The sequence below is a fragment of the Triturus cristatus genome, chromosome 11 (genome assembly GCF_964204655.1).
Source record: "Triturus cristatus chromosome 11, aTriCri1.1, whole genome shotgun sequence".
Classification (NCBI taxonomy): domain Eukaryota; kingdom Metazoa; phylum Chordata; class Amphibia; order Caudata; family Salamandridae; genus Triturus; species Triturus cristatus.
In genome coordinates, this window is record NC_140594.1 from 155,858,369 (window position 1) to 155,876,828 (window position 18,460).

Below are 18,460 nucleotides of genomic sequence, written 5' to 3' on the forward strand. Positions count from 1 at the left end.
AAACATAACCCAGCATTATTAAATAGGTTTATCTAAAGGATAAGTCAGGGACCATGCAAGGAGAATTATCGTGAAAAACACTGGGAATCCTTTAAGACGGTTACTTAAGTACATAATTTAGTGGTGTACAACATTTATTAAACAGCATTGTTGATTTGGCATCACCAAAGTATTTAGAACGATCAAGGCTCTGTTATGGCACACTATCAGTAAGCTCACAGGGTTCAACATATCTACATATTTATTTTTTGGAGCCCCATATGGACTTCACATTTATACCGCAAGAACATCCCTTCCTTCTTCAAGACCACCAAACATGAAGGTGACCTTCTCCCCTATACCATCATGATATGCCTCATCCGACAAACATACAACTATTTAAAAAGTACCCTCTTCAATAAGACATCTTCACATGCACAGTCAACGCTGGACAAATCCTCTGGGCAACAAGCAAAAAGCCCATCCTGACAATTTAATTAGTTGCTGACTAATCACATACCTACCCTGCTTTTGAAAAATCATCATTAAAAACAATTGTCAACCAAACTGAATCAATGCCATTAATTCCATGCTTCACTATTACCACTCAGGCATGGACCTTACTAGATCACCACAACAGCACAAAATAGTACACAACACCCTTTTAATGAGAGAACAAAGACCAGTCTCCTGATCCAGCTTGACCAGTCACCATTCTTCAATCCTGAGGACTATCAGAATAAACTCATAATCCTGTCTATATGCATGGGATTAACAGACTTTGGATTGTAGAGTTTCTCTTCATTCCAATACAATCATGGAAGTTCTAAAATCAGATTCTACAGATCCAAACGAAAACCATGGAATTGCACAGGTTTACACAGAACCAATCATCTTGGAAAGAGATGTTAATGAATTGTGCAGTAAGCTAGACATTGTGCTTTGAAGAGCATCTCAGATTTGGGAAACATCTCTGGCACTTCAGAACCGCAAATCAGTGGTGATGTCCAGGCAAAGATAGGAGTATATTTACTAAGCATGACTGCACAAAAATTATTTAGAAAAACCCAGGAAGGTCAAATGGCCAGGCAAATTTCAGACAAACGCAAGACTCACAGGGCAAACAATACTTAATCAGCTACTGAGTCAAATAGATGCTACAATGGGGCAATTTATGGTGAGGTCTATGGCCAAATGACTCTGCAGTTGGACATCAACAACTGAAGGAATTAGCAGCTCCTATGGCTACAGATCTGACTCTATAAAAAAAAAAGCTGTATTCTAGGGAAGACAAAATCCCCTAAATGGATGTTAGCGCTGAAAGATAAGACCTCTAGGGATCTACTGAGGCACTTGGAGCCTACTCAGTATCATAGTTTGTATCTCAGGAACTACTTTCCCTTTTCTGATAAAGTTTGGGGATGAGGTTCATCTGAAGCAGTTGTCTTAATGGACCACTGATTTGCTTCCAATCTGAGTTTTATCCACATGGCCAATGTAATGTCTGCTTCAGGCAAAATGAAAAATGTTTACAACAATCATGGGTATATTGTGGGTGTAACAATCGCAACAATGAATTCTTTCATTGATCCCTTGGAATATGTCATGATCATTTACTCAATATTCAGTTTGTTACACCTGCACCTTTTCTCTATCCGATACACAAAATATGACAATATATCCACTGTAGCTATTGGGGAAAGGTGGTTCTCTCAATCTGACCAATCATTCTGCAGAACATATAGTAAAACTGGTAAGTTGAAAGGAATAGTATGAGGATTCAATATTGTGGGTCTTTTGGGGGAAAATGGTCCTTTGATGCAGGGATAATGCACACATTTTACAAGCTGTTTTCAGAGAAAATGTTATTTGGATTCAACTTCTGTCCTACCTTGAGCAGTATTCCACTCAGACTGATAACCAAATTATTTGAGCTTTGCAGTAAAGGAATAATGTCCAATGCTCTAGACAGAGCCTCAGCATGTGGCAAATGCAGGGTCTCTTCCACTACCTCTTCTACGGCGTCTTCTTCACTTATCTTTATGTTGGCACCTTGGAGAAGCAGTGTCTCTATGTGCATCTGGAGGGCTGCATCGCTGTTCAAGTGAAAGGTCCTGAAGAGAAACATCATTATTCAACAACATTTTGCTAGAAAAGTCAGAAATAAAGGTATATGTGAGACAAGATAATTTGCAGGATTCACAATTTAACACTGAAACACTTATTAAAGTTGTTGCTTTCCAGTAAATTTCTCTGTATTCATTTTTTGCTTTTTTTCACAGTGTGGGCTTAGTTCAAAGGGACTATTAACTGGTTTGCATGTATGAAAGAGATTAGATTAGAAAGTGCTTCAGAGCTATAGGTGGTGTAACAATACACAAGAAATTATAAATAGGACATGGAATCAACAAATAAAGCTATAGTAAAATAAATATATACAATTGAATATTACCTGCAGTACTTCAGTATAAGGGTAGTGTCCACTTTTGGATTCTGCACAAGCGTCCTAATGAGCGTTTTCTTTCTCTCTGAACAGAGGCGAAACACAGACTGAAAAGAAATCTGGGAAAAAAGACGAAAAACATTCATGTAGGGAAAGAAATGTGTGCTTACATACAGAAAACAAAATAAATCCTTAGATTACCTTGAGGTGGTCCTTTATCAAAGCAGTTCCATTGGAGGTTGGGGATGTAAAATGTTTGCTGGATTCTAACAGATGGCTGATAAGGATAATAGGTTCATCTACTTTACCTTAATATAGATGTTGCAGAAGCACTTGCAATATTATCCAACTCTGTCTACATACCTCTATACTTATTTTCTTATTACCTCAGTAACTGGAAGGTAGATCCATGCATTCACCACCATTACTGTGTAGAATGTATGCCATGCCTCTAAAGCCTTCATACATACCAAATGCTATGAGGTCAAAGTGCCAACATTTCTGATACTTTTGATTGTGGGCATGCAGGAGTGCTATCTATCGATTATAACTATAGAAGAGGAAGTTACTTATGTTGGGTACTATACGCGCTGATTTCTCACCTTTTCAATTCCCACCCCACAGTGCTAGACTTGATTCGGAACTTTGTTAGCAATTGCTCCCACACAACCTTAAGTGGCACCACTTGACTCCACGGATGCATCACACCACCTCCGGAAGGGACGACACACAGTGGTAAATAAGCACCAACCCTCACAAACTGACATCAGTTTTCTTTCAAAACCTTTAAGTACCCCTTCAACCTGGTTCCAGGGACTGATTGGGACCTTGTTAGAAACCTAAAGTCCACTCCTCAGAATGGTGAGGAGAGAGGGTATTAAGAAATCTGCAGTTAAAAGTATCCACTTGAACTTTGTCCATGCCCCACTGGGTAACATGCTTTAAACCATCTCCGGGCACAGATGTCATCCGTGGTCCACCAGATGACACCTGCTGCGATCTTACGTACTGACAGGTTAGCAGTAATATTTACAAATATATTCACAGCCAAGCTATAAACAGTACACTGCCATCAAATTAATGCAAGTGGATCAGGCATAGAACTGTTGACATTCCCTAATACCACCAAAAGATCCACAACCCTACACCTACAGGTCAGGGTTGGGGGAAGAGTTGCAGCCTTTTAATTTTAATTGGCAATCTGTGAATAAACTTGGTGTAGAGATGCTTTCACTGTCTACTATTTATATCTATGGTTAGGCTGGGTGTATTTTTCAGAGCCTGCAAAGAACTGTACTTCTAATCAAGAAGCATTCCTTAGTAATAGCAATAGAATCTAGATCCACTATTCAAAGATGGCTGCCCTGTTTACAAAACAAGATAGCTAGACTAATGTTTTGAGACTGGCAAAGGGATTAGTGAGAGAGTTCAATCAGTGAGAAAGGGACACGGAAACCGAAAGGAAACAATCACCGTGGAAGAAAGCGTATGTCATGAGAGGGTTACACCTTAAGACTATCTGCTAAGAAAACATAGCTAAGATCTTGGGCAAGCCTTCCTTCTATGGTACGCTTGACTCTAGAGTCCCGATAAAGAGGAATACCTTTTGCTTCTATCTTTACGATTTCTACTTTCTGAACGGGTCTTCTTTAGGCAGCCTTAAGTATTTTCTGCTGGGTTGCTGTGACCATTATAACCAAACTCCAAGTGTCAAGGATATCACTAAATGTCTCGGTGCTAAACATGCTAAGCACCTCTGTCTTCCTTTGATTAAGCCACAAACAGACTTGTTTACTATCTGTAAGCCCGTTGCCTGTATGGCCAAACATTTTACAAATAGTAAAGTCATAAGTATACAACCAGGGCCTGGCCTACTTGTTCACATGAACCAAGTACACAATATTGTAGGGCAAAGCTGAAGTAGCATAAATTGCATATACCACCAATGACCATACACTGAAATATTCATAATTTGTCTTTGTAATTATCACACATAGGTAGTCACTTAACAACATTTTAGGGAAGTGTCTGATCATTCATAATGTGTCCCAATGTAACCCATATTACAGTGTAACAGCTGAAGACCGTTATCTGAGCATTCAATATCCTTCTCCAAATACAGCAGTATATGTATGCTTGCAAGATCATAACAAGCATTTGCAATGCAATAGGTCTCACATTTATGCAAGTTTAAGCTATTGGCATTGTAAATGACAATGCCTTTTATTTATGTTTTAAAACCCAAAACATAAATAAAAGATGTTGTCATTTACAATGCCAATAGCTCACACTCGTGTAAATGCGAAACCTATTGCATTGCAAATGCTTGTTTTACCTAGCCATGTTGCAGGGTGCAGTACCGTATGTGGCCAAAAGAAGACCTCTTTTGGCCACATAGTACTGCACCCTGCAAAGTTGGAGTTATTGGCATTATAAATGCCAATGTTTTTTGCCTAGCCATGTTATAGGGTGCAGTACCATATGTGGCCAAAAGCAGTCCCATGGGACCGCATAAGGTACTGCACCCTGCAATAGCTATGGTAAATCCACACTACCAATAATGCATTGCATGCAAGACAGTCCCACGAGTCAATTCAAATAGCTATGTCCATATATAAAATTAGTAGCTTTGATATGTGACAAACAAATTATTATATTAATTCCGGATTAGGTGCTACTCTGTGTGGACCTAGAGAAAGGGAAATTTATAGAAGGTCTCATATAAACATGAGATGTGCTTTTGAGTAAAGTAACCACTGCCAGCCTTACAGAGGACAAAGCTTGTGTTTTGTCTGTAAAACCTTTAAGAAAGCAGTGCTCTGAGGCTGTAAATAAAACTTAGGGACATGTACCAGGAAGTATCCTCATAGGAGGTTACAAGAAGAGACAAGATGATACTAAGGAGGAACTACTAAGCCCATCGACCAATGAAAAGCCACCATTTACAAAGGACAGGGACAGGAGCCAATTATAAAAACGGGGCAGAACGTTTAGTTTAGTTTTTATTTGCAGTGGAATTATTATATTTCCTTTGCACTATTGCCAGTGGTATAAAAAAGAAAAAACATTGTAATTTTCAACACAAACAGCTCTAACTTTAACAAATTCGAGACCTTTGCATTGGAAATGCAATTGGTCTTGCATTTGTTGGAGTTACTGGCATTTTAAATGCCAATTTCATTTTTATCTAGACATGTTACAGGGTGCAGTACCATATGTAGCCAAAAGGGGCCCCACGGGACCTCTTTTGGCCACATATGGTACTGCACCCTGCAGAAGATGTGGTACATCCACCTTACTCATAATGCATTGCATGCAAGTCAGTACCACATGTACATTCAACTAGCTATGTCCATATATAAAATTAGTAGTTTTGAAATGTGACAAAATAATTATTATATTAATTCCGGATTATGTTCTACTCTGTGTGGAGCTGATGAAGGAAAATTAATAGAAGGTCTCATATAAATGAGAGATGTACTAGTGAGTAAAGTAACCACCGCCGGCTTTACAGAGGACAAAACTTGTGTCCTGTCTGTAAACCCTTTAAGAAAGCAGTGGTTTGGGGCTGTAATTAAAACTTAGGGAGTAACAACACATGTACCAAGAGGTGTTCTCATGGGCGGTTACAAGAAGAGACAAGGTGGTACTAAGGAAGGACTACTAAGTCTATTGATCGATGAAAAACCACTAATTACAAAATACAGGGACAGGATGAGGCAGAAAGTTTAGTTTTGTTTTTATATGCAGTGGTATTATTATATTTGCTTTGCACTATTGCCAATGGTATAAAGAAAAAAAGATAAAAAACACTGTCATTTTCAACACCAACTGCTCTAACTTTAACAAATTCGAGACCTATTTAATTGGAAATGCAATTGATCTTGCATTTGTTGGAGTTGGAGTTACTGGCATTATAAATGCTATTTTTTTATCTAGACATGTTGCAGGGTGCAGTACCATATGTGGCCAAAAGAGGTCCCAGGGAACCTCTTATGGCCACATATGGTACTGCAGCCTGCAGAAGATATGGTAAATCCACCCTGCATGCAAGACAATACCACAAGTACATTCAACTAGATATGTCCATATATAAAATTAGTAGCTTTGAAATGTGACAAAAGAATTATTATATTAATTCTGGATTAGGTTCTACTCTGTGTGGAGCTGATGAAGGGTAATTAATAGATGGTCTCATAAATGTGAGATGCTCTTGTGAGTGAAGTAAGCACTGCCAGCCTTCCTTCGGACCAAGTGTGTCCTTCCTGAAGTCTTTTAAGAAAATAGACCCTTGAGGCTGTAATGAAGACCTGGGGATTAACAACACATGTAACAGGGGGTGTCCTCATGGGAGGTTACAAGAAGAGACAAGCCGGTTACTAAGGAGGGACTACTAAGCCTATTGACCAATGAAAAGCCACCATTTACAAAGGACAAGGACAGTAGCCAATTAAAAAGATAAGCGGAAAGTCGGCAGAGCTTTATGCACATAACCTGAATACAGCATGGCTCGAAGAGACAACGCAAGCACAGCCTAGGCGAGACCTAAAAAGCCTAACGCCTTCTGAAAACAAACACTGCAGTTACTTACACCAAGTTTACCAAGTTCGATACCCCATTCAGCATCATTAATAAGGTCTTGAAACTTCTTTATCTCTTCATCTTCGTTGCAGAGGCTGGCTAGCTGTGCCCCAACGATGGCCACTGCCTGAAATAAGTCAATTAGAAATGCTTTTTCAAGACTGAAGAAAAATGGCAAATACGTAACTGCCTTACTCAGGAATTTCCAGTAATAACGTAGTACTAAATTAATAGAAGTCAGCAGTGACAATATAAGGCAGTGGTGGAAACAGCATGGCAGGTAAATGAGAACATAACAATCCTAGTTCGTCATCATGAGTATGTCCACTATATACATAAACAGTGAATACAATCACCCAATTAATTATCCTAAAGAACATATTTTAAAGAGAAGCCTCTTAAAAAAATATTTATTACACACATTTTAAAACTGCCTAGCTGAAAACAACATTTCCTTTTTTTAAATTCCAAATTAACATGTTATCTACCTTCAGTGAAGATCTTTCTGGTGGATACCCTATCTAACCGCAGATTCATCACCTTTAGAATGTCCCCAGACGGTAAACTGGAGCCTTAACATTCAAACAGCATTGCTCCTGCTCACCAGTAGGTGATGACATGCGGCTCCTCGTTAACTTCACTGCGCCCTGAAGTAACAATGAAGCCACATATAAGAGCCACACCTGCGCTTCAACATCAGTTTCTTTCTTGATTTGCAGATCTCTCATTTTGGGCATTTTTAGACAGAAAAATAGACAAGGGAGGGCTGTAAGAATCTGCAGTCAATAGAATATCCATCAGAAACCATGTTAATGAAGGACTCTTATAACCGCAGATTCCGCACTTTAGAATAGATATCAAAGCAGTACCTCCCTAGGTGGTGGGGTCTGTGAAATTGCTCAGACAAAAACGTCCTGCAGGTCCAAATGAGCGATATGCCCTTCCCGTCGGACCTGGCTGTGAAGGCAGTAGTACTTCATGAATGTGTGTACTGATGCTCAATCCCAGCCCTACAGATGTGAAGGACAAGCACTCCATGTGCCAGAGCAGTGGTAGCAGTCTTCGACCTGGGGCAACAGATCCTTAGTCCCTCTTGAGGCTTCTTAGCCAGTGCATTGCACATCTTAATACAGTGCACTATGTACCTTGACAAAATTCTTTTCTGCAGAACCTTGCCTTTATTTGCCTCGAGAGAACACCAAAAGAAACTGACGATTGTCCACCCGATGGTCTTTGGTGCGATTAATTCGAAAGCTTAAACCTCTTTTGGTGTCCAAGTGATGAAGTCACTCCTCCTCTTTGAGTGGTGAGGGGAGCAATGAACATTGGAAGAGTGATGGATTCCCCAACATGAAAAGCAGTCAAAAAGGCTGCCTTAGTACTCAACATAACTTTTTCTGGCATAAAGATGGTGTAAGGCGGCTGCACTGAAAACGCCTGGAGTTCACTCGTGTGATGAGTTGAAGTCGCCACGGCCAGAAAAATAGACTTCAGAGTCAAGATATGTAGGAGGCAGCTGTGCACGGATTCAAATGGTATGCACATGAGGAAAGTGAAGACCAAATGAAGATCCCATGGTGGAATCACAAAGGCGTTGGGAGGAAACAAATGAGTCAAACCTTTCAATAACCTCATCACAATAGGAGATTTTGAGATGGATGTTAGTCTGAACAACTTTGGAGAAGCTCACGGACCTCATCCAGGTATAGAGCCGAAGCACCAAACACCACGCCGATCCCCTGACTGCATCAATCAGTCATGTCCAAGCCTAAGTATCAAAACTTTGCTGCATCTCGCCTACCCTGGATCCCTTGGGTTAAAAGTCGTGCGTAGGTCGTCTTAACCTGCTGGCAGAATTTGGTCCACCATGTCCCATGCTGCGTGGGAGTAGTGACCTAGGAGGCAGATGATGTTTACAAAAAGGCTGCCGGAAGAAAACATGTGCTTGCTAAAAGTCTCTATTGGTCAGGAGGAGTTTCAGCAAAGGTGTTAGGGTTCTCTTTACTGGTTGGCACTTGAACCACTAAACTCTGGCATGGGATGTGTGTAAGGAACTCCGAGCTGCCTGGTGTTGGTCAATGGCGATGAGAGACCTGTTAACTGAAGGTCCAGAACATAGTTTTTTCCAAGTGCCCAAGAGGGTATCCGTAAGGGTGTTATGTGCTAGAGTTAGGCCCATGTAGCAATACTGGACATTTTCTTACATTGCCTTCTTTCTGCACAATACCATTTTATGATAACCTTTGGTATATACTCGCATGCGTGCCAATGTTCGATTAGTGTTTAGGAAACTGCTTTGCTTACACAATTCGCTTAACATTATCATGATGCCTTGAACACAGAGAATAAGGCCTTTGCACACGCTGTACAATGTAATTCTATCTTTATCCACGGGCGTCAGGGCGATCTGCAAACCCACAACAATGTTAATCTGTTTATACAGCGCAAGGAAGCTTTTTATTGTAAATAATTAAGCATTCACAGGGGTTAGCCAGAGGAGACACTTCTGTTGACATCAAGAGGTCCCTGCATAGTGTTGCTTCGCCAAACAGCTGCCTAACATCTACGCGAGTGGTGTCCAGTCCGTGAGCAAGACTGGGTCCTACATTTTGTCCTGCCAGGTAATAGGGTTGGATCATCCCGAGGGGGGATTCTTGGACATGGACTTGGAGACAGACAGACAGAGACAGACACACACACAGAGGGATTGCATAATAGGAGTATGCCGGATTGCTACCTTGTTTTGTATGCCTGCATATAGAAACTGCTCTTGGCACCATGAGGTGACTGTACCTGCTATTTACTATTGTGGTGCATGTAATCACTTTCATATGCTTTTGTCTACTGATTATCTCAGCACATGTACTGTATACAAGAATAACATTGTTTCAATAAATATATTGAAGAATGTCCCGTTGCGCATTCTCTGTATAACTTCCCTGAGACCAAGAGTGCCCAAGTGACTAAGCGAAAGGTTTCTAGATCTGTTACCACCATGCCGAGGGGGTCAGGGTTGTCATGTTCAGTGGTTGCCAGAAACCATTTACTCGCTGTTTTGGTTGGGGCTTATGGTGGCACTGTGGGCTATTTAGTCTCTGGGACAACATATCCGACGGGGGTGAGTGGAATCAGTCTAGGCACCTCACCCAAAGTTTGTTGTCCACAAACGTGCAGCTCCTACTGATGTTGGGAACTACACGACCAGGGCCTCATTAGAAGGTTAAAGATGCTCAGTAGCAACCTGGTCAGTCTGGAGAACCTCTGTTACAACACTGGATGCTTTCCTCTTTTGCAGGACCCAGAAGAGAGAAAAGTCCAGAGTCTGTTGCAGGGATTCTGCTTATGCACAGAACTATGCGCAGGAGACCAGGACCTCAGAGAATTGTGGTGTACCAGAAACTCCCCTCAGAACCAAGAACCCCTTATCCGACTAGCTTAGTATCCCATTCGTTAGCCTAGATCTAGCTAGGCGGTCCCAATGTATAGACAAACCAGAACAAGCGACTTCGATATTTCTCAGGAGTGGTGGGAATCCGAAATACCTGTTCGTATCTATTTGTTAGTCCACAACAGAATAATACAGACACGGTAAAGTTTAAAGAGTTTATTTTATAAACCTCGCGTCCTAAGATGCAGTACTTTGGCTAACACTAGCAGACTAACGGTACAGATCAGAACCATAAGCATTGTTACAATACCATACAAAATGAAAGGAGCAATCATACTAATAATGATAGTGGTATACAGCCACACTCCTTTCTCTAGAATCTAATACATTATTATTAGACTATTAGAAGGTCTCTTAGGTTTACAGGGGGGACCCCATACCGTATAGATCAGCTTAGTAGAATCACATCAAAGGATCTGCTAGCTCTCTCATGCATCAGCTCTTCTGTTCGAATGTGTGCCAACCTAAACTGTTCTGCAATATTAAAGACGCTTGGCCTTCAGATATTGGCAGCTGCATGTATGATATGTCTAAAAAGTGGTACGATCAATCTAATCACAACACTCTGTACCTTCTAGTGACCCAGACTCGTTCTTTACATGATGTACAGACCAAGGGCACATTTCACTGTTAAGAATGTGAAACAACAGTTTGTTACCCTGTAAGGCAAAGTCGAGTCAGCATTTCTAAAATGAATAACACATAACAACAGTGTCGTGTGCAGCGCAGCAGAAACGACAAGCTGGCTTGCTAACAATTATCTCGGTTATGCTAACTTAGTGTTGTAAATAGGGCGTGGCTTAATCCATCCTACACCCCCCCATGATCGGAGCACGAACCAATAGGAATACACTTATCAAGAACGCCGAGTTCAAGTGATATAGAACGGAACCAAGGCCATGAACTATAAGTCCATATAAGGTAAGTGTAAAGTCTGAGAATTAATAAAAAAAATAGTTTAAAAAATTTCGATGAAAAATTAACAGCCCTGGATGCACCCTGGAGTGACAATCTCAATCCGTCAGTCCATAAAGGAATATGCACCGTAAGTTGCAACAGCTTCCAAGAGGAAATCATTTGAGCGGTCCGCAAAAGTATCTGCCATCCAATTTAGCAAGGGAAAGGAACACACGTGTTCCTCAATTATCGGAGCATCCAGCACCACAATAGGACAACTGTCTGCATCCTCGATATAACTCCTTTCAAGGAATTCAATAGCCGCCTCTCCGATATCCCAATCACCAAGGACTCCTTGTGCAGCACCCAAAGCCATAAACCCGACACCAGAACAATCAAAATCATGAGCCACTAAGGGACACATTAGTTCATCAAAATCCGGGTCAGGTGACGCCAAGTTTGACAGGCACAAGTCCAGAGCCCACTGGAAGGGACAATCTCGGCAATGAAAGACAGGCTGCACACAAGTAAAAAACGGAAACCGGAAAGACTATCCATACTTGACGCTTAAGACCGCCAGAGGGAAAGTGCCGTAATAATCAAGCATCCGGCTACGAAGATGGAGCAGGCGGAGCATGCTGTCTTGCAACTCCTGGTGTGCAGCTATATCTTAGTGCGCAAATCAACAAGAGGATCCCAGCCACCAAAGCGAGGAGCAAGGGGAACCCTCCGAAGACACAAGAAAAAATAGAATGTAAAAATGCGGGGATCACACCAAAAACAGTCTGGAAAGATGTCACGAGGCCCGAGCCCACAATTTTAAAAAAATGAACAAGGCCAGTCGTAGACGAGGCATTAAAGATAGTTTGAATCAAGGTTCCAAAATGGAGGAGGAGGTCAGTATTTAAAAGAGCTTGTACCTCAGTGCGTGTGTTCGCCACATTAAGAAGAAATGTTTCACGGGACGAAGTCAACGCAACTTCCTTCTTAGACAAAAGAGCCCTTATTCTGCTCATCCTATTGAACTCTGCGTTCAAGGTTGGAATCGCCGGCCAGATGGATATATCGAGTCGGCCTTGCGGGGGTCGGAAAAGGACGTTATTACAGAAAACCACCTTTTGCAAAACAGTGACTATGTAAGGAATACCCACTAGCATCCCACAGCAAGCATCACTATTTAAAAGTAAATAACTAGCGTTGGCAAGCAGCTTAAAAGAAGACGTTATAACTGACATTGGAATCCCCTTTAGGACACAAGCCAAATTAGGAGCGTGTATATTGCAAGCGCCATGTAATTGTATATGTCTACAAACCACAGAATGATCAGGAGCGGAAGTACATTCTTCACCTTTTAAGTAAACCTCCTTGCCATCCATTACGCATCTGTAAGTGAACGGAAGTGACCACACTTCGTGCAGGAACGCATCACCAAGTTGTTCATATCTACCAATGGCATAATGCTTCATGCACAAACTAAATTTAAACAGACTAAAAGGTAAAGTGACCAATCCGTGTATAAGCCACAAGGCTGAATTCAACTCAGCAACAGAAAAAGGTAAAGGCTCTAATTTTTCAATGTGCAGCAATGCGTAAATTGCATCTTTCATGGACATGAACTGCTGTTTTGCTGTCAAATTAAAAGGAAGGAACAACGATGAAATATTCATGTAATCCCAAGGGACTTTCCCTGCCTTTAACGTTTGCAATGTCCATGCAAACTGCATAATTGAACGCAACTGATTTTGGCCATGATACAACACAGATACATCATCTTGCACAATGTCTACGACAGAAGAAACAATATTATCTAGTGTATAAATTCTAGATGACAAAGTATTAATACTATTATCTATCACAGCCAATACTTTTTCCATATTGGCCTGGTCAATAGCACGTAATCTTGAAGCAGCTTCAATTTGCGACAATTTCCAAATTTCATTGTAAATAGCATAACCCCATCGTTTGGACCTGCCATTTGCAGGGCCCTTAATAAAATCATTCAAATCTATTTTGTCATTTAATCGTGATAAATGTAGCTTAACTGAAGCTAACGTGGAATGTTGCAGCCACGACTGACATAACTTACCTACAGAGTAGGTAGTCACAGTGTGTGAAGATGTAAAACGAGGGTCAACCCTAAGTTGTGTATACCCTGGAGCCAAATCCAGAAACCGACATTGACAGGAATCTGAGCTTGTTTGCCAAACCAACCAACCCTCAGGATTCAATGTTGAAATATTGAATGTGCCGTTGGAAACAAGGGACTGCAACATAGTAAGGGTCAGATCTGAGTTATTCTCCCAACCAGGGTAAGCACCCAGATCCGGTATCGAGGGGGAATTCAATTTTTTAGATATAGCCAATCCAAAACAGGTGGTCTGAAAAATAGACGAATTTAAAAATAATATATGGTTTGGGATAAGACAGGCGCGATGCAAAGCTTCTGTTCCTTGTACCTGCCAAGGTTTAGTTCCCCAAACCGATTTAAGATTGATAGTAGCTTTCCATACATCTTAACCTTCAATAGCCAATTCATCCATAAAGGATTTGGAAAATAATAATTTTGTGTGTGTCAATCTGACCTTAGAAGTGGGTTCTACCGCCACCTTAAAATAAAAAGAATCAGGGTTTGACACACTAAAATCCGAAAAGTATGTGAATTTTTTCAATAAAGTGGCAGAGCTGCCAGGCATAGGGACAGGACAATGTTCCCATTGAGTGAAATTAACAAAATTTCGAAAAGTATTTGCTCTGTGTAGGAAAAGTGTGCCATAATGTTGGAAACAAAATTGCTCATCGTAGTTCGCAGTATTTAAATACAGATCTTCAGTATCAAATGCAGCATAATATTTCAAATCAGAAAACAGTGCTTCTATTGTTTGTACATCCCAATCATCTGAACGGATGTTTTGTTTAACTACATCACCCATAGAAACACGAAAAACAGTTGGCACAATAATAACTTCGGTGGGACCATGAATTTGTAAGTTCACTGCATCCCAAGCAATCCCATCACGTACAGGCCAGGCGGTGATGTTCACAAACGTCTGGTCTCTTTTCATGATGTGTGATGAGGAATGAGGGGCCAAAGTTCCATCAATTAATTGAATTGTAGAACGTTCATTCAGGTAGTGTCCATTGATAAGTCTAAAAAACACTACCACAAAACCAATTGTCATGAATAAAAAAATACAAATCAGCACCAGCCAGATGTAAGTCCAAGGTGCAACCAAAAAATGTCTCTTGAACCAGGCAAAAAATATAGAAATTTTGGAAGGGGCAGTGGAAGTCAATGATTCAGTTTCAAAGGAAGAATGGGACTGGGTAAGTGTTGTTGTATGTAATAGGGGCAAAGGGACTTCTGCAGGATAAGCATACTCAGGATCATCAGGCAAACCACCAGCAGTAGGTGGCACAGGCGGTTCAGCAACTGTAAGCATCTCAATGGAAACCTCAGGCACGATGATAGAGGGTGGCATCACAACAGAGTTTCTCATCACCGAAGGGCAGGAAACCGAAGGTGTCATACTATGGAGAATCGGCCACCCTGTGTAGCTTGACATTCTCAATTGAAATGTACCTGTTACCCTTGCGACCAGGAAGTGGGGGTAAAACAACTGTACGTGTACCCAATACTCCAAGCACCGGGACTGGTGCACGATAAGAGGGGCCAAACTCCTTCTTGTTCTCCACCTTCTCACGGACCAGGTCACCAACTCGAGGTAGCCAGCCGACTACCGGAATCAGGAGCGCTTCTTCGGATGTAGAGGGTATGTGTTCCTTTGCTAGAGTGTCTCTTGCTTTTTGTAGATTCTGCAATACAGCACAGTGGTCATCTAGGTCAAAAGGCGCAGCAGCCGCCGCCATGTCTAGACCATCAAGGTCTGGAACAAACATTCTCACTCCAAAGAGCATCATGTAAGTAGTCCTCCCACCCAGAGACCTTCTAGGGAGGTTATTAAGTGCACGTTGGACGTCATACAAATAGGCAAGCCAGTTCCGGCCTGTACCTAATACCTTGGCTGTCAACGATTGCTTTAGGTCACGGTTCATTCGTTCCACAACACTATTGCCCTCAGGCCGGTATGGAGACGAAAATTTGACTTGGACCCCCAAACTTCTCATTGCTTCTTTGTATGCCTTAGAGGCGAACGCCGGGCCCTGATCAGAGTGAAGGGTACCACATGCAAAACTCCCTATAAAGACACGCAATACTTTGATGACAGTCCTGGCATCAGCACTCCTTTGTGTCCACACCCACAGAAAACGTGTGCACGAATCCACTGCAACCAAGATGTACTTGTACGCAGTATCAGAGGTAAAAGGACCGCAGTGATCTAAATAAACACACGCAAGTGGTTGATTAGATATATGCAGCTGCGTTGGAGGTGGACGCGCAACAGAAGAAGGTTTAATCTGCTGGCAAATGTCACAACGAAGTACATAAGCCCGCGCTTGTTTATACAAACCGTACCACCAGTAACGTTGCTGCAAAAGAGACACAGTTGCTGACACTCCAGCATGCGCAGACGCAACACCTTCGTGGGCAGCCGTTATCAAATTTGGTCTGCTGTCCGCGTTGGGAATCAATCTATCACCAACGTCGTTAATCCTCACTAACGGGACGTTATCAGGACTTAAGTGATAATGGTATCGAGAAGGGAAACCTCTAGGGAAGTTTGTCCCTGTCTCAGAAGCAGCAATAGCCGCCAAGATGTCAGCATCAATCTTAGATTTTGATCTTGTAACTGCTGCTACTAAATATGTCGCCACTGCGGTTTTAGCTGCCTCGTCAGCCAAACTGTTACCGACAGCATGGACACCAACTCGTTGGTGACCAAGAGTGTGAATTACATTCACAAGTGGCAGACTCCCTTTAAGTTCTGCCACCCGAGCCCAAAGCGTTTTATGCTTCACTGTGCCACCTTTGGAATCACGAAAACCATTCATAATCCAAAAAAAGCAAATTGTCGTTGTAAGATTGAACACAATAGTAAGAATCACTCACTATAAGAGTAGTGACCCTGTGATCAGCAAACTCAAGTGCAAGCACTAGAGCATGAAGCTCCGCCAACTGCCCGGTACAATCACCCAATGACTGCGTATGCACTGCATCAGATTGGAACTCTCCAATTACGAAAGTACCGACTACAATTGCGCAAGCCGCTGAATAAACATGCCTTGATCCAGTCGCGGGTTGCGCCGACCCGTCAGTGTATATGACACAATGGTATTCCTCGATAGGGCGCAATGACAGAGGAGCTGGATGAACAAATTCATACTCCAAACTCTCCTGAGTCTGCAACGCCGCATCAAAGATGTATTCGACGTCAGGCGAAGCTAAGGAGGTCGCCCATTGTATCCACCTTGGATGTAAAGCCTTTGAATTCGGTACACTAGCTTTTGTGACTGCTTCGAGAGCAGGAAACGGTGTTACCACCAGCATGCGCTTTCCTTGTGATAGCGCTCGTTCTTTCAGGATCGCCATCTGAACTGCTGTCAAGACTTTTTCAACAGTGGAAAATCGCAGCTCAGCCGAAGTGTACAGATGAGATTTGTAAGCAATGGGAACTGTGTCGCCCTCATTGAACGTTAAGTACGTGAAACCTTCCGCGCCCGGAACAATTCTAATGACCAGGTTGGTGTGGTTATCACGAGTTTTTAAATATATAGCAGTAAGAAGATCAGTCTGCAAAGAATACAATGCAGATGAATGCTCTGGCAGCCAGCAAGATCTGGTAAAAGTTGGTTGTACCAAGGCATAAAGCGTCTTGATACGCTGGGCATAATCAGGAATGTAGGAACGACCGAAATTCAGAAAGCCCAGTAATGATTGTAATTTTTTCAGTGTCGCAGGGATACGAAGGCATTCGCATTTCTCAAGGAAGTGCGGTGCCAAGCCTCGACCCTCATTATTGAGTTCGTACCCCAAGAACAACACTGTGAACTCAGCAATGTGGGACTTCTTAAAGTTAAACTTGTAACCGAAGTCTGCAAACATAGTCACTATGTTATCCACACGAGCAAGGTGTGGAAGCAACTCATCCTCAGTCAGATAGATGTCATCAACATATGAATATGCCTCCGGGTCTACCATCTCCAAGAGAGAGACCACTCGAGCGGAAAAAACTCCAGGGCTGTTCTTATAGCCCATCGGGAGCCTCTTGTACAATTTTTGTTTTCTACCCGAGGTAAATGCCGTCCACTCATAACTATGAGGGTCCAGGTTATGGCAATAAAAGCCATTTGACAAGTCGAGCGTGGTTTTGAAACGTTTTCTCACAAGACTATCGACGAGAGCCGAACTATGAGTATTTTGTACCGCACACGTCCGGCAATGAGAGTTTAAATGCCGGTAATCCAAAACTAGGCGGTACGACCCGTCAGGCTTCGTCACAGTGAATAAAGGATTATTCATGGGTGACACACATGTCTCAATCACTCCTTGATATTCCAATTGTTCAAGGATGGATGCGACGTGAGATCCTGCCTCGCGACGCATGGGGTATTGGGGTATTGGGGTTGAGGCTGGGGATCGGACCGCAATGGAATCTCATGATTGGGAGAACATTTTTCCCTTCCAACCTGATTACGATATAACGCAGGTGCAAGCACCTGTGCCCACTCCCCGGCCAACCTATTAGACTCATCCGTGGGCACTGCGTGCCCAAAGGAAGGAAGAATGACTTCCTCTCCCCTTGGAGCGTCCAAAATGAAAGCCGGAGGCCAATCTTTCTCCGCCAAAAGAATATCATAGGTGTCCCAAAAAACCACTTTAATTTTGCGTTGTATGTCACCCTCAATATTAAGGACTATTTCAAATAATCTTTCTGGGGGAGCTACGCGAGTATCAGCAGTTTCAACTTTCACATAAATGTCAGTTGCTGTCGCCTCCAGAAATGGACGCAATGCTTGCCGCACTACTGTAACTTCCGCCGCGCTGTCTAGCAGCGTTAGTGCCCATGTCAGGTTCCGAAGCTGTGTCCGTACCATCTGAGGCATATCTCGCTGAGATTGCAGCAACTTTCTTTTTCTGAAACGGTGGACGTTGTCTGGCAGTGTCTTCCTGCTTGCCTTTACCGTCAGTCTGGCGGGGCTGGTCTCGACCTTGA

General features: G+C 42.3%; 1 protein-coding gene across 2 annotated transcripts in view; it reads right to left on the reverse strand.

Annotated features, from left to right (window-relative positions):
* Positions 1 to 18,460, reverse strand: part of KNTC1 (kinetochore associated 1) — a 1,031,844-nt gene that overhangs the window by 518,943 nt on the left and 494,441 nt on the right. For both annotated transcript variants that reach the window (XM_085636469.1, XM_085636468.1), the window contains exons 42-44: positions 7,014 to 7,130; positions 2,432 to 2,541; positions 1,871 to 2,093 (exon numbers count right to left, since the gene is read on the reverse strand). In XM_085636469.1, the coding sequence (XP_085492595.1) occupies positions 1,871 to 2,093; positions 2,432 to 2,541; positions 7,014 to 7,130 (450 nt within the window). The remainder of the gene's footprint in view (positions 1 to 1,870; positions 2,094 to 2,431; positions 2,542 to 7,013; positions 7,131 to 18,460) is intronic.